Genomic DNA, 24,309 nt, shown 5'->3' with positions numbered 1-24,309 from the left:
GTGATATATCTTCGAATGTGCTCTATACGTCAGAAAACCTGATTCATCTGATGTAATAACATGAAACTTGTACTAGCGTGTCAGGGCTGGGGGTACTTTGAAACATATAATTAATAGTTAAATTGTTCCAAAGTTCATAACAAAAAGCGTAATTGAAACGATGCACATATAGGAGTGTTTGATCAAAAAACTGGCCAAAAAACGAAGTTTGAAAGTTTGGTGAAAGTTGTTTCAAGCCTACTTTACTTCAAGTTAGATAACTGTTCCATCAAAGACCAACATCAAATAACCCTATATCTAATATCCTGCTTTACTGAATTACTTAAACATTTGCCATTTTCTCACTTTATGAAACTGAGTCAAAGTTGGGTGTTTATTTTTTCCTAAAATTATTAGATATTAAGGTTTTTGCTTACTTTACCAGTTAATGTCAATTGCTAATAATAACAGTTGATTCTCGAATCCTAAACTTTACACATAAATATTCAACTTAAAAAATACTCTCAAAAGCTCGTAAAATGTGTTGGCAATGCTTGTCAAGTTAGACAACGCACTTGTTAAATATTTCAATTTGGTTCCTGGAGACATTCTGCTCATAGCCATGAATAAACTTCCGATAGGGTTAAAGCTATAATAAATTTTTATTAAACCAATCTAATTGTCTCCAAGAAGATTTAAATACCTGTCTGCAATTAGGTTGTCCGTTTCCGTACACATTGAAACGGATCTTTTTCCCTTGAAGCAGCGTAGAAGCAGTTTCTTCGTTGCTAAGAGAGTTCAAATTGATCCTTTGAGGGATGATGTGGTACTGAAGCACGGATTTCATCTGGTTTGGATTCGAATCAATAGAGTAAGACATCTCCTGGGGTAGAGCATTGACAGCATCGTCAGTAGGAGCAAAAACTGTATAGACACCTGAAAAACATTTCGAATGACAGGAATAAAGAAATCTGTTTGACGGCTACATTATCTAAGGCTTATTTGTCCGAAAGAAATATAACAATAGTCCAGTAAATGTAGGATTTATTTAAATTACACATTTATATCTACTCTACTACATATTAAAATCTGTTCGCGTCCGTCTGTCTGTCTGTCTGAAGATCGATCTTTTGGAGAACCGCTGCGAATCGAGAGTCAAATGGGATACCGATCAATTCAAAATTTTCCAAAGAAAACAATAGGACCAATCTCGTAATTGTGCGACTTTAATTAGCGGAGATATTAATTAAAGCGTTAGTTAATATAACGTTATTCAGAAATTTTTATTTCTTTCCTGTTGCCATTTTGCTTATGGGTGAGCAAGTAAAATTCTAATAATTATTTTAAAAGAGATTTTTTTGGCTGCTGTCCAAATCTTAAAACAACGTTTCCATCTAGAATTTCATTTTAAATTATTTTAAAATTGGTTGCCCTATTCGGACATAGCCTTTATTTTATCGTCTGTCCTTTTTTTATTTTTTACATTCAACGTTCTTAACTCTTTTCAGCATGTGAAAGTTGTTTCTTTAGCTATGTTTATTGATTGTAGTGTAAGTTTATCATTCACCGGCGTCATATTTTGGTACATTTAGGCTGTGCGACTAATTATGTTTATTTTGTTGGACTTTTTCCCGTTACGAGTTTTTGAACTGTAATAACTCTATTTTTCCTTACTGTTTCTATTTTTGAAATAAAGTTTGTATCGTTAAAAGAACATGTTAAATTAAGATTGTTTGGATTTCTTTAAGTGAAACAGAGTATAGCAAAAAAGATTTTTTTTAAGGATTTTAACTAAAGCTTAATTGGAATCTGATGATTTGGTATTAAATTTTTGCTTATTGGAAATTATTAAGTCTTGGTTTAGTTTCACGTAATCAACCAAAAAGTGTGTGTCATTTTATGAAAAAGTTGATTGTAATTGTACATAAATATTTCAGATTTAGTCTATCAAATGTAATTCATTTTAACGTAAGCACAGATTATAATTGATATATTGCATATATTTTCATCTTTTGTGTTAATTGAAAATGCTCATAACTTGTATCATTGATAACTATGATTAACGTTAAAGAGATTTTTGCCAGAAATATGCTCTACTGGTGTTTTGCAAACCTTGCATTACGCGTAATTATTTACTCCTTAGCGCTTTAGAAACTGATGTCAGAGTAATACAAAAACATCAATTGAACATCTCTTTCATTTTTTAAGTAGCCCGTGCAACGCCGGGCACCCAGCTAGTTTTAATAATATTTTCAGTTAGTTCCTCACAACGTGCAGAAAAACCCCTACAAAGTCCCCGAATTTTCTATGCGAGTTTCCATTCAAAATGACGGGTGAAATCAAAATTTTTCAGTCCTGAAAAACCTTTATACTCTAGAAGTAGTACTTTTTCGACATATATCCTAAAATGACCAAAAAAAAAAAAAAAATTGTTATACATTTTTGTTTTGACACCAAAATCTAAAATTTCTATGTTCCACTTGATATAAAGCAAAACTTATTCCGTATTGACTCAGTCAGTAACAGTTATCGAGGACTGTTTCAATTAATAGTAGTTAATGTCTCTGAAAGTTAACCACAGTGAACCACCACCCAAACTTACATTTTGGGGAGGGCAGAAATTCTCAATTTTCCGAATGGAACTCCAAATTTTGCCAAATGATAATAATTTTGCTGAATAGAACTCCTAATTTCTCCGAATGACGATGATTCTGCCGAACAGAACTCCAAATTTTGCGAAATTATGATATTTTGCAGAATAGTCAGACAAAATTTGCCGAATAAGGAAGTTTTTGGGAGGTCACAGTGACTTCTCGCGACCTCTCACCGGGGCTCCCATGGTCAGCTTTTAGATGGATTCTTACTGAATAAATATTTGGGAAATACTATATAATTCTCATATATTTATCCTGTGTGATAAACAAGAAACCCAGTGCAATCTGAAAGCAAATGTTTTAATGGTATAAGAATTAATGTTTCATGATGTCATCTGAAAAGATTAGAGTTGCAATGTACTCTAACGGTCTAGCGCACTAAGAAAAGTAGTAGATAAAGAGTTTTTAGTTGTTTTATTTTGCACTTTGTATGAGAGCTTTTCTATTTTTCTCACATTGGAGTGTAGGTTTTTATGCACCCTTCAAAAGAAGGACCCTCCTATCATTAGTTGTTCCATACCGGGAACATTGGAGACTTACAGGTTCAATGCAAGTCGGTCGAAAATCCTCCGTGTTCGCTGATGATGACTGAGGCACGCTCAATATACCGTGGTCATAAAGTCCTCTACGTGAGTCAATACCTCTAGGGGTGTTACCACTCTTACTTACGTATGAGCAGATTTATATCTGCACAATGGCTAACTGAGTGGAACAGTGAGTATGCAATGTATGCCACCAGAGTCAGGTCTGTTCCTGGGTCCACGGTGCCTAAAGTCGTAAGTGGATTGAACTGTTCCTGAAGGACGAGAGGGGTCCCCGGTCAAAAGGTCCGTACCCTGAGAAACCCTAGATGGTAGGGCAGGGCGCAGGTCCCTCATTGTGTACCTCTAGGGTCGCTGAACCAGGAGTTGTCCGGTTCAAAATTATCGAAATGTTGATAGATGGTTCTTCCATCTATATCATGTGCTGTCTTAATCAACTCAGACTTTCTCGATAAAACGGAAACCATCCCTCACTGACTTAAATCGACTAGCAATCGCTACTCGGGCTCGGATTTCAAAAAAAAAAGCTTATTTACAAAAATGTGCAACAATTTAAACTGAAATTAAAATCACATCTTTAATAAGACATCTAAATTATTAGAGTAAAATGAAAATGCTCGTATTTTTAAACTGTCTTTATTTGTAAAAAGTCAACGGAGAAAAAGTGGCAAATTTACAGAACTTGCAAGCAAAATTTATTATGAATATGGGAAGACGGTTTTAATTTCCGCAAAATAAGCTATAAAAGACCACTTCTCTTACTTTCAAATCGCACTTTTTAAAGACGGGATAATATTCTTCTAAGTGGAAAAGTGTCTGAGAAATATCATCATTGGAAATAGATTATTTCCTTCCCCACGGAGCATAATTGATTTTTTTTTCCAATCAGAAGCTACAAAGAATAAAAAAATGTCGCTAAGTCTTTGTTTTCAAACTCTCAAAAAAATCTGCCAAATTTTATTTGAATTTTTTAAAGGCGCACGCCATGATACCTTTGAAATTTCGGTAATGAAATTGGAATTCGATTTAAATATTCGAACAGAGCAAAATGAATATGTCACACACGGTAGTGTTAATAACGTCATTTTCGGGAAAAGAAATCATGATCTTAGAAATTGAAGTTTGAAAGAATATGTCTCTCTCACGCACACACATACTTCAGGCAAACAGTATTGAATTATATCGAAATACTGAAATAATGTAAATAAAAACATCAAGACATAATTTCTTTTTTCAGTCGATCAGTTTAAATTGCAGTTACAGCAGACTGGATGTAAGATATATCGTTTTTAGTATTTCTCGTACATTTTAAGAAGTTATAAAGTCAGGCCCGACGAGAGGCTATGTCAGCCCAGTCAGAAACTAGGGCTCGAGCCTTGGGAGGCCTTGCGACACTGACGCAAAAAAAGAAGGAAATTAAAAAAAAAAGGAAAGGGGGGGGGGACTACGAATAAGAGAAAACGTAGAGATTAAGTAAAATTTACTCTTTTGGTATTTATTGTTGTGGCACTTCAAATAGAGTTATTTGTTTTCTAATAAGTAGTTTTGATCGGGGGGGGGGATAAATTTTTCCCCTTTTTAAAATTCTTTTTCCCTTTGATTTTCCTTTTCCCCTTTTTTCCTTCTTCCTCTTTTTTCTTTTTTTTTGGGGGGGGGGGGAGCGGAAGGGGCCTGGCGACATAACTGATAAGGAGCCCGCCTTGGCTTTCTGCTGCTCTGTATCTAGTGCGATATCTATCCCAACGAATCGAGTCTTGCTGGAGCTGGATATATTGCTCACAATTGCACCTTATACATTGAGTTTTTATTTTATTTTTTTGACGAAAATTAAATCTATTTGCTAACAATTCCTCCGCATTGCTCGCATAAACTTCAGCTTTTGGATTGATCTATTTTCGTAGACTTTAAAAAGCGGTAAATTTTGATTTTGTTAACGTAAGTTTGCCTGAAAAGGGCTGTGTGTCTCCTCGTGTTAGGTATTACTTGCGATGAAAGTAGTTTTAGACCATTTTGGTGTACTTTTGATCTTGTCAGCCTATCACCTCACTCCTTAGGTCCAAGCACTGGCATAACCGTCCTTTAGCTGCTGGGGCCTGTTTTGACATGCTTTTTCTTTTTTGTCTGGTTGGATCCTATGAGTTAATCATTGTACTTGTAGGGACAACATTCTACTAGTTATGAGAATTAAAATGTGCAGTTTTACCTTAAAAAGCACCTTTCTCCCAGCTCCAGCTAGATAGCATGAACACCAGGATCGTTTAACAAAGGGAAAAGTTTAACTGTTTTTACACATTTGTCCGCATTGTCAGGAAAACATAAGTGTATCAAACAATCCTTTTCGGTTTAATGTCCTCACTTTACAACAGTGCTCATTTACTTTACAGCTTCTTTCGAACCAAATCTTTTTATCTAGTGGAGTATAGTGAAAATTGTACACGAAATTCCTTTATATCATGTTATCTGTATCAGTTTTTGTACAAAGAAATAGCACTTAATAAACTAAACAGAAAATAGGCTATTGAAGACGGAAATTATATTACCAACACTATGCATTTTAATTGCAACAACATTCTTCTCTTTTTGCAAAATGCCCGATTAACCTCCCCATAAGAAGCAATCATTCTGCAGTGCATGCTTTATTGTCAGACCATTTGGTAGATCTGCCACCACTGCTTTTCCCAAAATGTGATTTCAATTCGTAAAGGGAGGGGAGCACTGTCCCCAAAAGCAAGGGCGCACCCTCCTAAATACCACAAAGATCACCAAAAAAAAAAAAAGAGAAAAATACCCTTAAAAGCATTCCTTAAAAAATTTCAATGGCGCAGCCTGTGCCATAACGCCCTTCTCCCTATAGATGGGCAGCCTTAGTAAAGAAAGGAAAATTGTAAACTGCAGCAAAAGTTCAAAGAAATTGTTCTAAAATAGAGCTCTGTGCATAAACATTCCACAGTAAAGTTAAATGTGCAAATGAAAATTTTGTCACAACCATAATCAGTCTACTCAACGTTGGAAAATTATTCTTCTCATTTTGTTCCGAAAAACATGTCTCCCTGATGCATGAATTAAATGTCTATTCGACTTATTTACAAGAAGTTTACTTATTTATACATGCCTGGTTCATATCTTGTTTAAGTCATCTTAAAAAAGTTAAGCAAATACGTAGTAGTAAAAAAAGGGGGTTGGAGGATTACTATTTTATTAAGACATCGGAAATATGTACAGTTAATATGTACAGAAATTAGGCGCTGTTAAAAATTCGTCCGAATAATGATACGTTTACCTTGTACCACATAAATTTATTAATAGATTAAGAAAAATACGAAGCAATGAAAATATTTAAATGGAGTGCTGAACACAGGGCGGTCATTCCAAGCTCGTCAGCTTGCGAGATCGAGATTCTCGCTCACGTGATTGATTGTGATGTAGAAATGTCGCAAAGTAGTATTCTAATCTACTCGAACTTAGCTTGCGGCTAGGTTCGAGTAGATTAGAATAATACTTTGCGACATTTCTAAGTCACAATCAATCACGTGAGCGAGAATCTCGATCTCACAAGCTGACGAGCTTGGAATGACCGCCCAGCTCTGTCGTGCTAAGCACAAAGTCGTTACTGGGTCATTTCATGGTAATTTAGAAATTTATGTAGAGTCCGTAACATGACCTTTTTTTGCCATAACTTTTTAATCAAACAGTAAATTAAAAAGTGATGGCAAAAAAATGGTGACGTTACGGACTCTACATAAATGTCAAAAACACCGTGAAATGACCCATCTGTACTTTGTATCAAAATTGAATTACGGTTTATTGAGTTACGGCTCTGTATCTAGTGCGATATCTATCCCAACGAATCGAGTCTTGCTGGAGCTGGATAACTATTGCACACATTTGCACATTATAAATTGAATTTTTTTAAAGAAAATAAAATCTCTTTGCTAGTAATGCCTCTGCATTGCTCGCATAAGCTTCCACTCTTGGATTGATCTATTTTCGTAGACTTTAAAAAGCGGTAAATTTTGTTAACATAAATGTTAAAGTTTGCCTGAAAAGGGTTATGTGTCTCCTCGTGTTAGGTATTAGGTTACCAAGTGATTCTTAGTCACATATTTTAATTAAATACTATGTTTTATGGTCATTTTTGAATGGGAAATATTTTTTAAAAAGTTGCATCCGCATCAAATGCATGGACTCACACAACTTGAAACGGCAATTTCTCATTTTGATCTCAGCTGCAGATGCGACTTTTGCGCTTAGCATAGCAGAGTTGAAATAGATCGTTACATGTGATAAGTAATTTGTACGTGTTTAAACTAGTTGATTTTGTATTCAAGCAGTTTCCATTTACCTCCATCATGAACTTTTTCCAGCAGTCCTGTGTTGGAAATCCAGTTCGCAAAATGGTTCAATCCCATCGACCTCGCAAGTTCTGCAACATCATTGGGTTGTCCTCCAGCCTGAGTCTGGGACGGACCATTAAGTTGACCTCGAGAAGGTTGCTGCTGCCTCCTTCCTCCAGAGAACGGTTGCTGTTGCCCGACTCCAGGACCGCGCTGGTTCACGTTCTGTTGCTGTCCAGGCTGCGTGAAAGACTGCCGTTGCCCGTGACCGGGAGGTGATGCTTGAGGTTGGCTCTGCCCAGATTGCTGTCGTTGGCCGTGAGTAGGATTTTGACCTGGTACTGGACGCTGTCCTGAGGTAGTTGATCCACCAGTTGTGGGTCTCCGTCCACCGACTGATACTTGTGCACCAGGTGGTTGCAAACCACCCACTTGTGGTTGAACTGACGCTGGTCGGTTTCCTGTTCGTGGATTAGCTGTTGGTGGTTGTTGGATAATGCTATCAGTTGGACTGTCTTGCCCTATCAGGAAAGAAATTTTAAACAAGTATATGTATGATGGCAAAGTGAAACTCATACTCTTTTTTCAACATCAAAACTTCTGAGAAATCGACTTTTTTCTCAAAAAAAAAAAAAAAAAAGCTATAACAACAAAATTTTAACTTAAAGACTGACTTTAATGGCATCTGTTCATAAAATTGCAGTTAATTTTTTCAAATAAGTGCTTAGGAGCAGATTCTATGCCAGAGGTACCAAACAATCTCCCTCATGGAATTTTTGGATGTGGTATTGACCTTACAAAAAGCTTAAGAGCAAACACACACACACATACAGAAAAAAAAAGAGGGGGAGGGTATGTTCAATGCAGACAAATGAGAGCACAAACCACTTAGTACTAAATTTAGTTTCAATTGCAGTATCCAAAACTTAAGGGAGTAATAATGCAAATCTTATTCAGTTTCTCTAAAAAAGGAAATGCATTCCTATTTTATAGTTTACTGGTTGCTTTTTGTTGTCTAAATTAACGCATATTTAAAGTTCGAAATTTTTTCTTCTGAATTATGAAATTTTAATGATTTCTCACTATTGATTATATCGTTTTTAAGCCACCACAAACCAGTTATGTAAGTTAACTTTGTACGAATTTTTTTGGCAAAAAAAAAGCATTAAATTTAGATTTTAAAATCAATAGCTAGTACGTTTTTCTCAAATTTTGAGTTGTATCACTTTCTTAGCTGGGGTGCAATATCTGGCGGAAAAAGAGGAAATACAACTATGAAGAAAGAAAACAGCTGAGCAGTGCTGGTATTACCAAAACATTACGGACCAAAAACTAAGAATCCAGCACAAATTAACGCTCAGGACACGATACTCGTGAGTTGTAACTGATTATTCTTTTGAAGAAACAACTAAATACGAATCACAAGTGATGATTTCTATCAAAATGACGCAGGTTTTTTTATGTAATTGTGAGTTCATTTTTTTTCTTTTCAAAATTCCGTACTACTTTATTCATTGCAATCTCTGAACAGCTACCATCATTTTTATGCATCTACGGCGTGCCGTAAACAATGCTTTACTAAACTCAGGGGTGTACACCCCCTATCAACATCGCGGAGGCCTCCCCCAAAAGCAAGAGCCCTCCACAAATGAAAAAAATACTACTCAAAACACCCCCCCCCCTAAAAATTTCAATGGTGCAGTTTGCGCCACGACTCTTCCTAAGTGGGCACCCCTGCCAAACTGTTACAAATATGGTCTGGAAGAGCAACGAAAGCAAACTTGACGCTATTTACCAACATCTTCTTTATAATCGCTACATGCATTGAAAGCGAGCTAATTACTTGTGTACTAGTTAGTTTTCATCTAGCTAATTTCTTATATTTTTCGGTAGTCATAAGTTTGTAGTTAGTATGCAAGAAATATCAATTATTGTACACCCCGAGAAATCCATATTCAAATACTATATTCATGGCTTTACACATAAGACAGAATCATTTCGTCCATTCTCGACAGGGGAGATTTTTTTTCTTCTCTTTTTTTTTTTTGTCCAATCTAAATTCCAATCACACCAGTAAGATAATTTCAGAGCTTGTGTACCGTATCAGAAGCATCAACATTTTTTATTACCAATACTAAAAATCTGCACTCACCGGCAACTGCATTTTCAATGTTTATGAAGAATTGTAAATCCCGTGGTTCCAATATCACTTGATCGATCAGATGAATGACGCCTGTTCCAGTGACAATTTCAGGGGTCTTGATGTTGATGTCGTTCACTTGATAACCATCTGAAAGTAGAAAAAAAAAGTTTTGAAAGCCTAATTCAAACCAAGTCAATAAAATACATCAATATTTGTCTTGCGTTACATCCAGTGATAGGGCGAGAGAAATACTTTTTTTTTTTCACAACAACCTCTGAAGCAAGTCATCAGCAATTGGATGAATTAAACTGATTTAAGTTTTTATAGGGCAAGTCATCGCCCCTAAGTCAGGACTAAAGCCCCAGAACTGCATGCAACATACCAAACTGCCCGGTTGTCACATCCAGACTGCAGTTTCGTTCATATTGGAACTCCTCAGCCTGGAATAGTGAATAATCGAACCGGAGGCAGATGTTATCTCATTGAAGCTGAGAGTGCCAACAAACTAGTAGATAAATTGAATTTATCTCACCAGCGAGTGCCCGCAGCTGTAATTAAGTTGTTCACTTTCATGAATTGCTTTTGTGCCAAAAAATTAGTGTTCGATGATTTTTGTTCATGAAAAAGTAATTTTTTGTATATTTTAAGCTTTCCAACATGGAAACGCTTTCTATGAACTCTAAGGTTACTCAATATGATCCCTGCATCCTCTTTGACTCACGCATTGTTACCAATAAGTTATGGGATTGCTATATATATATATATATATATATATATATATATATATATATATATATATATATATATATATATATATATATATTACATACTACAGAGACAATGTAAAGAAATTGCATAGTTATTCAAAATGAGTCTAAAACTACTCACATCCTGATGAATAGATAAAATTATATATGGAACGTTAGAAGGATGTTGTACAATAGATTTCTTAGATTATTCAAATTAAGGGGCGGGATGTTCGAGGAAAAAAAAAAAGAAATGATTGATATTTTACTTCAGTCATTTTGTTATTTAAGATTCCTTCACTGATTTCAGTGATATAACTGTGAAACTTTCAATGCTACGACAACGTTTTGTAAAACGCGTAACCGTCTGAGAGAGAAAAATAACTATATCAGTTCAACATGATTTCATTAAACGTGATTACTATATAACTAGCGCGATTGGAAAGAACATATGGTTAAAACTTCGGATATTAAAGAAGGATTGAATTTCTCCTGTTCGGTAATTTTATTTCATTTGCCAGAAAGTGACGAATCAACATAAAATCAAAGTAACAGCTTTCACTTGGTAAACTAAATTTCAATTTCTTATCATGAGTATTTTGCTATTCTGTAAAATTTGTTAGCTACATAACTGAATCTTATTTTTTGATATTAATTTCTCTTTCCGGACTGTTACTGAGAAAGTGAAATTTCTTTAATCAAAAACCATTCAAATAAATGATAATGTGAGGAATTTTCACCAAATTTCCAGCTTGATTGAAGCAAATGTTTGCCGCACTGTATCATTTTAGAAACAGTTTTAAGTTAGATGATTACGCATTACCTTCACTAATTCTGTTGCTGTAACCCTCATTTGTCGTCTTACATACTGTATATAAATCAGGATCATTATGTCAGGAAATTGAAGCGATCGTTGAATAGCTTAAAAAATAAACAAATTTTCCTAATGTAAAATAGAAACTAAATCTATTTTCCATTAAAAGTATTAGGACTTGCTGTCATATCGTGAGGTTGCTTCCTGTTCAAATAGTTTGGATTGAAGTTTACTTAGCACATACACAAATTTTACTTCATTTTTTTTTAAATAAAAGGTAACGAAATTAAATTTTTTACGCAGGACCTAACTTTTACGGAAAACTATATCTACTCCCCATATTAGGATGGTAGAGACCTCTCAAACTCTTAGACTTCTTAATTTTTGTTTTATTTTGATTTCTGGTTAGACCGTTCCATGTTCTTTTCGGTTTTTAATCCATGGGTGCCCGGGAGGAGAAGGATTTATGGCATACACTGCGCTTTTGAAATTTTTATGGAGGGAGAGTAATTTTTGATGGTTTTTAATTTCATTTTAGAGGTATCGTTCTTCGGTTCGGAGGTTCTTGGTAGCATTTGAGGGGGTGCATTATCGCGCTTTCGGGGACGGGCACCTAAGTTTAATCAATGTATTTAACCTCTGTACGGCATTAGGAAAATGTCGAAATAGCCTGCTGCATTCTGCCGAAGGCAGGTAAAAGAACTGCAATTTTTTCTTTTTTCTTTTTTTTTTTTTTTTTTGTCATCAAGTGTACGTTAACTTTATTGTACGAGCTTGCTTATTTGGTTTCCACTAAAAAAAAAAAAGAAAAAAAAATGTCAAATTCCAACATTTTTCCGTTAGTATTGAATCCAAAACGCGCTTCTTCAAATATCTTGAAAACCCGTTTCTGCAGATACTGCCGTTTACTTGCTCACGGTAGCATTACAGAAAGAAAGCTTTTTTTAGAAAGTATCATATAAACGTAATATCATGTAAAATGTTTACTTAGTTCCGGGATTTTTTACGCCATCATCAGAACGGTTAATAATGTAGGGTTAGTATAAAAGAATATCCCTGTTTTAAAAATTTATATTTCATTAACAATTACACTTATCACTATAAATGATACGTAAAAATAAAGATAAACATTCCAAGTTTCTTTTCACTCACAAATGTTCGTGTGTGAGCTTTTCGTTACGCGACACATATCATCTAACATACATTTTGAAGTGTTTCAATATCAATTTTTCGTAATGCTATACATATGCCATATTTCAGTTCTTGTAACGTTGTAGGTAATTTTGGTGTGCAAACGCTGTCTTTGACGAAACCTCATAAAAAAATTAATTAATTAAATGTGCGTCACAGGACGCTCGGCAGAAGTGATGACTGTCATAGGATTAAATTATTATGATTATTTAAACCTATGAAAGTAACAATTGGCTTATGGTAGCTATAATAAGCAACGAAATTTTTGCATTGTATGTTATCTAAAAATCTTGCGAAGACTGCATCGAGTACAGTTCCGTGACTTGTAGTGGCTTCTTCTGGCTTATTAATCAATTGTAATTGTAATTTGGATTGTAGAAACGATAGTAAATTTTTAGCTCGCTCAGAAGCAAAGTTAACGTTAAAATCTCCGGTTAAAATTGAAGGAATTGTATAATAATCTTCATTAACTAAAGCAGAACCTTTTTGTGTATAATTTATAAGCTGTTTATGAATAAATTGAATAATACTTGAAATACTTTTGTTTGGAGATATATATATATATGTTGGCAATAAAATAATTTGTTGTTTTGCTTCATTGAGACATTCCACTATACACATTTCACCAATATCGTTTTGTGTAGCCGTATTAAAGCTTGTAACATTATTAACATGCAATCTAGATCTATGTGGTGTATTACTCAGCACTGCAGTTGCATCAATGTCTTCCATTTGTTGTTGTTGCTGTTGTCGTTCAAATTAATAATCTATGTGGTGTATTACTCACCACTGTAGTTGCATCAATATCTTCCATTTGTTGTTGTTGCTGTTGTCGTTCAAGTAATAATTTTCTATATTTTCTTTGGCGTTCAGCATGAGATTGTGGTTGGCGTTTATTTATTTTAAAATCATGTTGTTCTTGTTGTAGGTAAACGGCATTCATTTTATCAGCTTTTTTTTTCTCTGTGTCTTCTTTGGCGTTCAGCATTTGAAGATCGTGTTTGGGTTGATTGTATATTTCGTTGCGAGTGTTGTTGCGTCTGTTGCTGATGTTGATGCACACCTGCAACGACTTCCATTTGAACAACCCTAAAATAATGATTTCTAAATAAATATTAAACATTTGAATACGTAAGAGAGAGGAAAAGGTGGTTAGATTTTTTTTTAATTTTGAAAAAAAAAAAAAAAAAGAACCGACTTTAAAACTGCTCTTGTTGGTTTTGATGTCGGCGCAAAAACAACAGATTAAATGATGCGTCGTTTCTAAATATTTCGTTTATCAGAAAAAACACTCAAACTTGCGAAACATTTTAGATTTTACTCTGTGATGAACAAATTAAATGTTTATTTACTATTTTTGTTTTCTCGGCTGTCCCCAACCCCCACGCTGCGGAGTCGGCGGGGAGGAAGTTCGTTTAAAATATGTACACCAAATCACAGTTCAAAATCCTAAATGAAGCGAGATATTTTTAGTAAAACTAATCGCAAAAATATTTTTGTTTTGAAAATAAATTTAAAGATTAAATGCTGTTTTGAATATATATTGTTTACAATGTTATTGATATTATATTGTATTATTAAACTCACCTTTCGTTAGGAGATTGCGTTATATTGCAACGATCATCCATCTTCTGTTAGTTTCATTACTTTCTCTACTATCACTTAACGCTTAAAGCTGTGACCCAAAGAGTAAAGAAACAAAATTTACCCGACCATGCGCGCTTCTGTCGTATGCGCGAACGAAAGGAATGCCAGAAGAGAGTTGCGCCGTTACGCGCGTTTTGTCACAAATCGGTTTACCCTTCCATAAGAATTTATCACTTCAAAAATCGCATGGGGTTAGGTTTGAGGATCTGACTGGCCAACGCATAAATGGAAAATCATCATCACTTGCACGACCAATGCATCGTTACGGAACGTCAGTGGCGCAAAAGTGTGTGTAGGGGGAGGGGGACAGTCCCAGACGTCTTGATTTACCCTAATTGCCAATCATAAAACAATACACGTGTAAGGACTATTGTGACCGAAAAAACCCCTCCAGAAGGAAATTCTAACTGCGCTAGTGTGGAACGTGCACGTTTAAGTAATCGCATACTTTCAACAAAAAAAAAAACTTGGAATATTTATCTTGATTATAATGCATCATTTATAGTGGTAAGAGTAATAGGTCATGAAATATAAACTTTCAAAACTGGGATATTCTTTTATGTTCTCCCTGTATTGTGTGATATGATTCCAAAAATCATATCCTTTCTTCTTCAGTTCACTGAAGCATGAAATTCTTCTTAAAATATAATTTGGTCTTTTTAAACTGTAATCATGTTATTAGAATGTCTTAAAAACTATTATTACTACGCAAATGAAACAAGCTATAGAACCATTAAATTCTTAAAAAATAAAACTTTGACAAACATGATGCTGTTTTTGATTAAAACAGCATAGATGATCTTACTGGCTTTTTTTAAAATATCCAGTTTATGACTTTCTTTTATTGTCCTTGCTTTAATTATTATTTGACTTACAACTAACGACTTGGAATTTCAGCTTTCCACCTCGAGCGCTGGGGAAAGTTGCACCAGTTAGAAATTCTCGTCCATAATGAGCCCCCTCTATGACATGATTGAGTAATATTTCTAAAAAAGGAAACAAAAGAATTAGACTTATCTGAGTAAGAGTAACATCATAGAACAGAGCAAACTGTACTATAGCAATTATAACCCAAAATGATTTTATAAGTACTTCTACTACTAAGTACTACTAAGTTTGAATATTCCTGAACTACTGAAATGAGAATGTGAAACGGTGTTTTGAAAGGAAAGTACCATTGAAGAATAATATTTTGGACAACAGCTTTTCACGAAGTTCTGTATGAATATAAGTATTTTTTTTTTTAATCCTAGCTACAAACAGGAGATACGTCGAGTTTATGACGAATATGATGTATGTGGAGTAAACGCCGACTTTTTATTACTTTATGTTAAAGAGATGTAGTAATATGGGTGACATAATTAGAATATGAATCTCATCAAAAACATATTTTTAAGTAACGTTTTAAGTAAACTCCTAGCATTGGAACCGTTAACTTCTCAAGAAATAACATTTTGAATCACCCCTAAAAAACGCAAATAAAACAGAATAGTTGGCTTCCTTTCTTTCGAAATGAAACTTGAATCTCATACTTTAAAGTGCTGTATTGAAAATTAAAAGAAATAGGGACTAAGTACAGAATTTTTTTGCAACATTTCAGAGTAAAATATATTAAGGTATTAGAACAAAAACGGATTTAAAAAAGAACCGAAAACGGATAGTAAATATCTGATTAAATTACCAATAAGGGAAGAAAGCAAACAAAAACATGTAAATGATTTTTTTTTTCTCGCCGATTGTTTATAGAAAAAACGTTGCATAAAAAAACAGCATACATGCGTCAAATTTTGGTTATGGACTGGTCACACACATTGGTTTCTTGTTATACGAAACACATTTGCGTAAAAGAAGAAGAAAATATAACAACGCTAAATCGTTCAAATCAGCAGATACTTACAGACACGTGTTTTGGGGGTTCATGGAATCTCTTTTTCAATTCAGAAAGTTAGCTTTTGGATGCAAAGACATCCGATGAAAGACTTGCTTTTATCGTAATGTTTTTGTCGGAACAAATTGACTTTTATCAGCTGTCTTTACATCCAACTTTTTTTGCATTGAAGAAATTGTCCTTGAGTTGAAGAAAGCCCCGAAAGACGTATTTGGGCGATTCCACGGAAAACGATCATTTTGTCCCGCGCGTGACTCCTCATATGTGTCATTAAAAATACAGTAGAACCTCTCAATAAGGGACACTAAAGGGACCGGAAATTTCGTCCCTTTAATAGAGGTGTCCCTTCTTCGGAGGTACATGAAATTATGCATGCAGTATACACTCAAGAGCCAAAACATTATGACCACCCCTACATTTTGCAATGAACTCGCCTGGATGACGTGGAAGGCACGTGATCAGGTGGAAGTGGTATTTAACTGCTCTGGAGGGTCTGAAGAATCATTCTTTCACTTACTTCTGTGTGTGACGGGAAAGGCTGCGGATCTAAGCGACTTTGATAGAGGGCAGATTGTAATGGCTCGAAGGCTCGGAACACGTATTTCAGAAACTGCACGACTCGTGGGTTGTTCGCAACATACAGTTGTTAGTACTTGTACAAAGTGGATGAATGACGGTGAAACCAGCAGTAGACGACGTGATATTGGACGTCCACACTCTATCGAAGAAAAAGGTCGTCGGAGACTGTCTCGCATGGTGAAGCAAAACCAGAGCCAGACAGTGGCTCAGCTGACAGCCCAATACAATGCAGGGCCAAGTAGAATAGTCTCGAAGCACACAGTTCAGCGGACACTATTAGATATGGGGCTACGCAGCAAACGTCCCACTCGCGTGCTTTTGCTGACCAAGATCGCCGCCAACTGCGCTTGCGCTGGGCCCGGGAACATCGCGACTGGTCCATGGATCAGTTGGAGAGAGTTGCCTGGTCAGATGAATCACGTTTTGTCATGCATCACGGCGATGGCCGTGTCAGGATACGCCATCTTCCGGGCGAACAGTTGCTCCCTCAATGTACAGTAGGTCATACACAGGCTGGTGGTGGCGGTATTATGCTCTTGGGCGTCTCTGGGACCCATGGTTGTGGTACAGCAGACCTGAATGCCACAGGGTATCTGAACATCATTGCGGACCAGTTGCACCCTTACATGGCCTCTGTTTTTCCAGCTGGAAATGGAATGTTCCAACAGGACAACGCCCCGTGTCACAAAGCTAAAATTGTGTTGGAATAGCTCGAGGAACATGATGCTGAATTCCAGTTAATGTCCTGGCCGCCTAACTCACCGGATCTCAATCCAATAGGACACATTTGGGATGTCATGGGACGGCAGCTCAGAGTTCAAAGACCACCAATTCGCAATATATCGGATTTACGCAACAATTGCTTAAACATCTGGTACAATCTGTCTCCGGCCATCTACCAAGGACTTGTGGCGTCCATGCCAAGGCGGGTTGAAGCTGTGTTGCGTGCCAAAGGTGAGCCAACTCATTATTGACAGGTGGTCATAATGTTTAGGCTCTTGAGTGTATATTGACTCAGTATAACTTCGTACTATAACGATAATCGTATATAAACTATTCGCATTTAAGATAAAATGCTGAACATGATCTATACTGAATGCAATTCAAAAATAATTAAATTTCAAATGTTGTTCTTTAAATAATTAAAATTTAATAAAAATTTTTGCAATGGTATAGTTTATGGTATATAGTTAAATACATGAATTATTTCGAAGTATTTCCATGACTGAGCATGAATGTATATGAACTTGTTCGATTTCATGCATTTAAAATTTAATATGATATAAATTTCAGTTAGAGTTGACATTTCAAGATTTTTCACGAAGCTATTCATGAGCCGTTGATTATCCTTCGGGTGTTAGCCTACTTGAAAAAAATACTAAGAGGGGAAAACATGTATGCAAATTTTAACAAAAAGTTCCCAGTACATCATATTTGTACACGTTAATGTCAAACTTATATCAGCTGAATTTTAGATTAGTAAATTCCAGTAAATTCAATATTTTGTATGATGCATTTATACATTTATTGTTGTAAGTTTTCTCTGTAACTGTCCCTTAAATAGAGTGTCCCTTATTCAGAGGCAAATACATGGAGGTCCCAATTCAAAGGGACTGGGACCAGAAAAAAATGTCCCTTAAATAGAGGTGTCCCTTACAGGAGGTACTACTGTAATAATTTCGCATATTAATGAACAATTTTTTTTCTACTTGACATTTTTCAAACTTATGTGTGATTTTTAAGCAAAAAATTTCGTCATCACCCTTTAAAACTATTACTTTTTAATGAAATATATGAACCGTCACGTTCGGGACAAGCGATTGACTTTTTTGTAGAATGACCCATCTGCTATTATCTGTAAATTTGTGCGACTTAGCGTTGTTATATTTTCTTTTACTTTTCTGCACAAAGGTAGTATTTACATATTTATTTCTTACATGTACGTAATTTGTATTAATGAATTTTATTTTACAAACTGGATTTTTTCAAACAAAATATCATTTCAAATGAAATTGATAAACCTGAAACAGAAATGTTTTGAACGGCTGTTTTGCAATTTTTTTTTAATAAGAAATTTCACTTAGATAAAGGGAACTTGACTTTGTGAAAGAAGGACCTCGGAGGGAAATGGCAGGCCACTAGTTCCTGCTTTGCTTCGATCGGTGCAAGCGTTATTGAAGATTGGCGTTTTAAATGCGAAACCTGCTTAAACATGATCTCCAAAAAATTACGAATCTATCAATATCTGGTTCAGTCTTATATTGTCTGATGTTCGCGAGAAATTCAAGTGACCATAAAAACATAAATAGATAATTATTAAAATTCAAGTGTAAAGAGTATCTAAGATAAATTTACCTTGTAAAGCAGTAGTATTCCTTGTAATTTCTTCGTATGCCGTTGGACTCAGCTGAGCAAAAGCAGTGTCTGTCGGCGCTAAAATTGTATATGGAGTTTGTCCTATGAAATACGATAAGTATTAAACCCAGAATTTTATTAGCCTGAAAAGAGCTGTATGAAATTATTAATTAGAAATTTTGGCACAAACCATTTCGATTAACAAAGAAAAATGGGTTATGACAGAAATCCGTTTATCTTTGGGGTTCAAGCTCGCTGCGTTTGCTCAGTATATGCTACATTGTAACAATTTAGCAGGTGTGGTTTAACAATGTAATAAATATATTGACTAAATTTTCTGACCACGAGTTCACACACAGAATACTTGTTTTTCAAAAGGAAATGATAAATCAGTATGTTTACTTCCATAATTTGGTCAACATCTTGATTGACGTATTGACTTTGCGTAGAATACAAAATACCGAAAAAAAATCGCAGGTTATAATTTTTTTTCCATAAGGAGTTTTAATTCTTCCAAGACTTCAGCCTCATTGTCAAATAATGAAAGGATTTTTTCTTTTCATGATAAAACTTGCAAAAACTCTCAAAAGATGGATTTATATTTATTAGAGACGTACCGAGTAGCACTTTGGCCGAGTACCGAGTACTCGGCCTTTCACTACTCGGCCGAGTACCGAGTTACCGAGTACTCGGCATTTCACTACTCGGCCGAGTTAACAAGTACCAATTATGTTTTAAGAAGAACCACTGACACACACGTGATCAATTTTGAACTTATTGGAATAGTAGTATAGACCTCTTTGTCCATATAAAAGTTTTTAAAACTAAATTCCTGCTGAAATTTAATTTCACATTATTTAAAAAATTTTGTTTACGTCAAAAATTTTACAAAAAAATTATTTTTAAAATTAAAAATAAATAAATAAAAGGTATGATTGATCAAGTTGGAATTAAGACAACCTATACCAATCTATTTTAGTTCTAGTCCGCCAAACATAAATAATTTTTAAAAGCAAATGTGCAGGAACACTGCACACATGTGTTTCTGCGTTAGAAGGTACGTCTTTATCGGTGCATAAAATGTGAGCTAACAAATGTTAAGACATTCGACAAAAAAATCCGACTTTTGTCGGATGCCTTTAAATCTACAAGCTCACATTTTGTGCATTGAAAAAGGAATTTCCTGTAACGCCAAAACACGTGTCTGCAATGTTCCTGCACTATGCTTTTAATGCTGTTTTATTTCCCTTTTTTTAAGCAAAGGAATTTTTATATTTCTTATAACTAATTTTTGTTTGTAGCAAAAATCTATTTTTTATGTAAAAATTTCATATTTTCTATACTTACCTTTTTTGCACAATTTTTAATAAATAAGTTTTATTAACTTTGGGGACATTAAAATAAAGATTTATTTCATTAAAGCATTAAAAACTTCATTATTCTCAAAATTTAAAATTGACTTGTAAAATGATTGCAGAATATTTAATATGCTTGCGCTTTTTTATAAATTTTAATATCTGTCTTGGACAATATTCAATTTTTTGCAACTACTCGGTATTGGCCGAGTATCTGATCAAAATTTGGCCGAGTACTCGACGAATTGGCCGAGTATGCCGAGTACCGAGTAGTTACCGAGTACTCGGTACGTCTCTAATATTTATTCATCAAAACTATTTAAAAAAAAAAAAAACAGACGATAGTTTATTGCGAAAGTGTTAGAAAAAATTATGTAGTTTTTGAGCATTTTTTCATCCTGATTCAAACTTGCGCAGACAATGAAAAAAAGCCTTTGTTAAAAATTATAGTTCTCAAAACTGGAATGAAAAAAGAATAAATTTGAATTTTGAGAAAAACGCCTCGAGGTTCACAGGGCTGATTCAAAGGTACTTATAACTAATGCTTCGTACTTCTGAACTTTTAAAATTGATCAGGAGGTGACTGACAAAAGAAAAGACACAAATTTATTCACATAGATTAAAAATATTTTTCATGTTAGAACTGTTATATATCTTAACTACATTTAGTATAATACTATTTATTAGCACTTTATTTCACCAATATTTCAATGTTTTTGCGTTTACAGAAATGCATTATAGTTTGGCTTAGATAGCTGATTTCCGATCCGCTGCAACTTAAATGATTCTATTTTTTAAAATAAGGGTGAGGAAAACTGGTTTGCTTTATAATAATGATTGTTGGCGTTGTACCAAGCTAAGAATCTCTTTTTCAACCCAAACATAATTGAGCTCTCCCAAGGTCAGGCATCAAGTTACCAGAACCAGACTGTAATTGTATTCCTCCTTCTGTAGATGACATTCTTTTCAAAGTTATTATGCTTTTTACGTTGTATCAATACAGAAAACGACGTCTTGAATTAACGTTTAATAGCTCTGCACATTTTTTTTTTTCGGTTAAACCATAAAAATTCATAGAAGCCAAAATGAATCTCCAATTTTCTTCTCTTGTACACTTATTAAGTTAACATAATCCTTGAAGTTTTGCCCGTCTAAGGGCTTTGTTACCGGAATTAATCCAACTTTAATTACATCGAGAAAAGGATTTAGACTCTGGAAGACGTATGCCAATTAGCAGGAAACGTTTCTTGGAGTTTTCCGAATGCTCTTAATGATGTTTTTTTAAGGAAAGCGAAATGGCGCAAACTTACATTTTATAATGACTGTTGCGATCGAGTAAGGGTACTGCTTGACAAAATTTTATCTTACTTTTACTGAAAAGGGAATATTTGTAATTAATAACTTCGTTTTAAAGACTTTATGCTTCGATGCTTTATCGTATATATTTGACAATATTAATGATTAGTTAAAACTTCTGTAAGACTTTCACTAATGGTTTTGAGCAAAAAGCGATCATGGAATATAGTGTGCGTCAAACATAAGTAGCATTTTAATGAGCACAAATATATATATACATATATCCACTAATTATTACTTAATGAATGAAATTTAGCAAAGCGTAAATTAAATTTAAAACATGAATTACAACAAAAGCTATGCGCATAAAAAGTGATTCGAAATCTCATCCTTAACACATAAAGCGTCAGTTTTTCATGGTTGCTTTAAAAATGTGCATTGTTGCATAATGTACTCTTTTTTACGTATTATTTTATCATCTTATACAATCTAAATTACCTGCTAATAAGAAAACCTTTAGCTAATTAACACCCGGATATTAGTTTCAGTAATAGGGAAATGGAAAGATCGAGGTTAGAATGTTCAAATTTCGGCGAATAACCATCTGTTGGGAAAATTTGTTTATTTCAGAGGCTGCCATGCTTAAAAACATACGCCTCGAAAGCATCTGTGAAGTTTGGTAATCTTTGGTTGCTTGAGTTTTCAGGGTAGAAAAAACCTGGAAAAAGCCATCCGGACAAAAAATTATTTTCCCCATTTTGTCCTGTTCTTTTTTTTCCCTTTCTTTTTACTTCCTTTTGCAAAAAAGGAAGTATTGTATTCGCGAAAAAATTTTCACTCAAAAATCGACCTTAATTTCCATTTTACTCACCCCCCCCCCCCCCCCCAATGAATATTGAGTTTTTTTTTTTTTTTTTTTTTTTGTCGACTCGACCAGACGTGGATAAGTACCTAAGAACGTATAGATACGCGAAATATCCGTAATGACGATTCCCGAGTTAATTACAACGAATTTTCTCGTGACGTATGCATGTGCGGATGTGCGTACGTGCGTATGTATGTGCATAACTCAAGAACGGCATGTCCAAGAAAGTTGAAATTTGGTACGTGGACTCCTAGTGGGGTTTAGTTGCGCACCTCCCCCTTTGGTTGCATTCGGGTGTTTCTAAAGGGGTCTTTTGCCCCTTTGGGGGGGGGGAATCATTGTTAATTTCGATGTAAACTCAAGTGGTGTTATAATTTGTCAGACACTTAGCGATATATCGCCAGTTTTTTGGTCGGCAAGTTTTCTCGCCAATTTGGCTATAAATTTGACGGATTATTTTTTTTGTTTCAATTTGGCCACTATTGGTGATATTTAGAGAGTAAACTAATGAATCACATAAAAATTGCCAGTAATGGGAAAATGACATAAAATTGGAGTAAAAGGAAATCATGTGATGCACAGATCAGCTCGTTTTTTTTTTTTTTTTTTTTTGAAATATTAAAAAAAAAAAAGAAAGAAAAGAAAAAAGAAAAAAAAAAGAACTAAGTCAAGGGTTTAAGCGATTTTTATCATTATTATTTTTAAACTGTTCACTACTTTCTTCTAAATACAACGTACGATCAATATTTATTCAAAAATTCGATTCCTTTAAGACTTGCATGCCGGACCACTGGTCAGGCGAAACGGCACTGGTCCACGGACAAACTTGTCTGCTTCTTGGACAATTTTACGCTTCCGCGTTCAAAATGCGTACTTTTATTTTTTAAAAACAGAACTTATAAAATATTGTTTGTTGTTTTTCTACAAATGTCCTAATTTACGGATCTAGAAACCAAAATTTTGTCTTCGAAAGGTGGTAATATTCGCGTTTGATTCTAAAATCTTGCTTTATTATTTTTTAAACTGGATTGGATTTTGTAATGATTTTATTTTTTCCACTGTATTTTGTTTTTCAAAAGTTTACTTATTTATGTAATAATTGCAGTAATTACTTATTCTTACATTATCATATGCACTGTAAAAGAAAAAACTGCAGTGCTACAGAAAATCTCTCGAAAACTGGAGCTCCATGAAATTTTCTAGTGACCCATAGACTCTTCATAAGTAAAGTTACTATATTACTGAGTATCGATAACTCAAAATTTTATGGAATCCCAGTTTCCAAGAGATTTCTCGTAGTTACTGCAGTATTTTTTCTTACTACGTAGTCTAGTTTTTTTGTTAAAAAAAAAAAAAGAAAAGAAAAGAAAAGAAAGAAAAGAAAAAAACAATTTGCGAAATGTGTTTGAAAAATTTTACCGTCCACAGGACACAAAACGGGATTGTGTCCCCCAAAAGGTCGAGAAATGCTGTTTGAAGATGAATATTCATTAGAAAAAGAAATTTATTTCGGTTTTGCTTTTATTAAATTGTTGAAATGTCGGCCGCTGGTTTGACATTCCTTGTCTAAAGCATTGAGCGGAGCAAAAATACGAAGCAAAATATGACATAAGATGCTGTACCTTGAAGAAGATCTTGTAAACCACTCTGAGGAAGCAGCCAAGCTAAGGTAGTCAAATCCGGTCTCGACTGTACTGCACCAATAATGTTTTCATGAGGCAGAGGATACAAAAGTTGATTGATGACGTAGAAGATACCATTGCTAGCTCTCGTCACAGCAATAGCCTTTGCGCCGCTAATCAAGATGAGCTGGAAAGAGACATAAGCAAATAAATGCCACTCATCTTGGGCATGACGCTTAAATAAAGACTTTCGCTGGTTTTCTCACTTGATAGTTGGGCTCTGATAATGCGATGGACGA

General features: G+C 34.7%; 1 protein-coding gene across 1 annotated transcript in view; it reads right to left on the bottom strand.

The window, feature by feature from the left end:
* Nucleotides 1-24,309, bottom strand: part of LOC129220309 (uncharacterized) — a 125,830-nt gene that overhangs the window by 18,272 nt on the left and 83,249 nt on the right. The window contains exons 10-15 of the mRNA XM_054854707.1: nucleotides 24,011-24,197; nucleotides 18,873-18,974; nucleotides 14,926-15,036; nucleotides 9,662-9,799; nucleotides 7,518-8,030; nucleotides 683-915 (exon numbers count right to left, since the gene is read on the bottom strand). Of these exons, the coding sequence (XP_054710682.1) occupies nucleotides 683-915; nucleotides 7,518-8,030; nucleotides 9,662-9,799; nucleotides 14,926-15,036; nucleotides 18,873-18,974; nucleotides 24,011-24,197 (1,284 nt within the window). The remainder of the gene's footprint in view (nucleotides 1-682; nucleotides 916-7,517; nucleotides 8,031-9,661; nucleotides 9,800-14,925; nucleotides 15,037-18,872; nucleotides 18,975-24,010; nucleotides 24,198-24,309) is intronic.

The sequence above is a fragment of the Uloborus diversus genome, chromosome 4 (genome assembly GCF_026930045.1).
Source record: "Uloborus diversus isolate 005 chromosome 4, Udiv.v.3.1, whole genome shotgun sequence".
NCBI classification, from domain to species: domain Eukaryota; kingdom Metazoa; phylum Arthropoda; class Arachnida; order Araneae; family Uloboridae; genus Uloborus; species Uloborus diversus.
The sequence above is the reverse complement of the archived record's forward strand: the minus strand, read 5'-3'. Positions and strand labels throughout refer to the sequence as shown.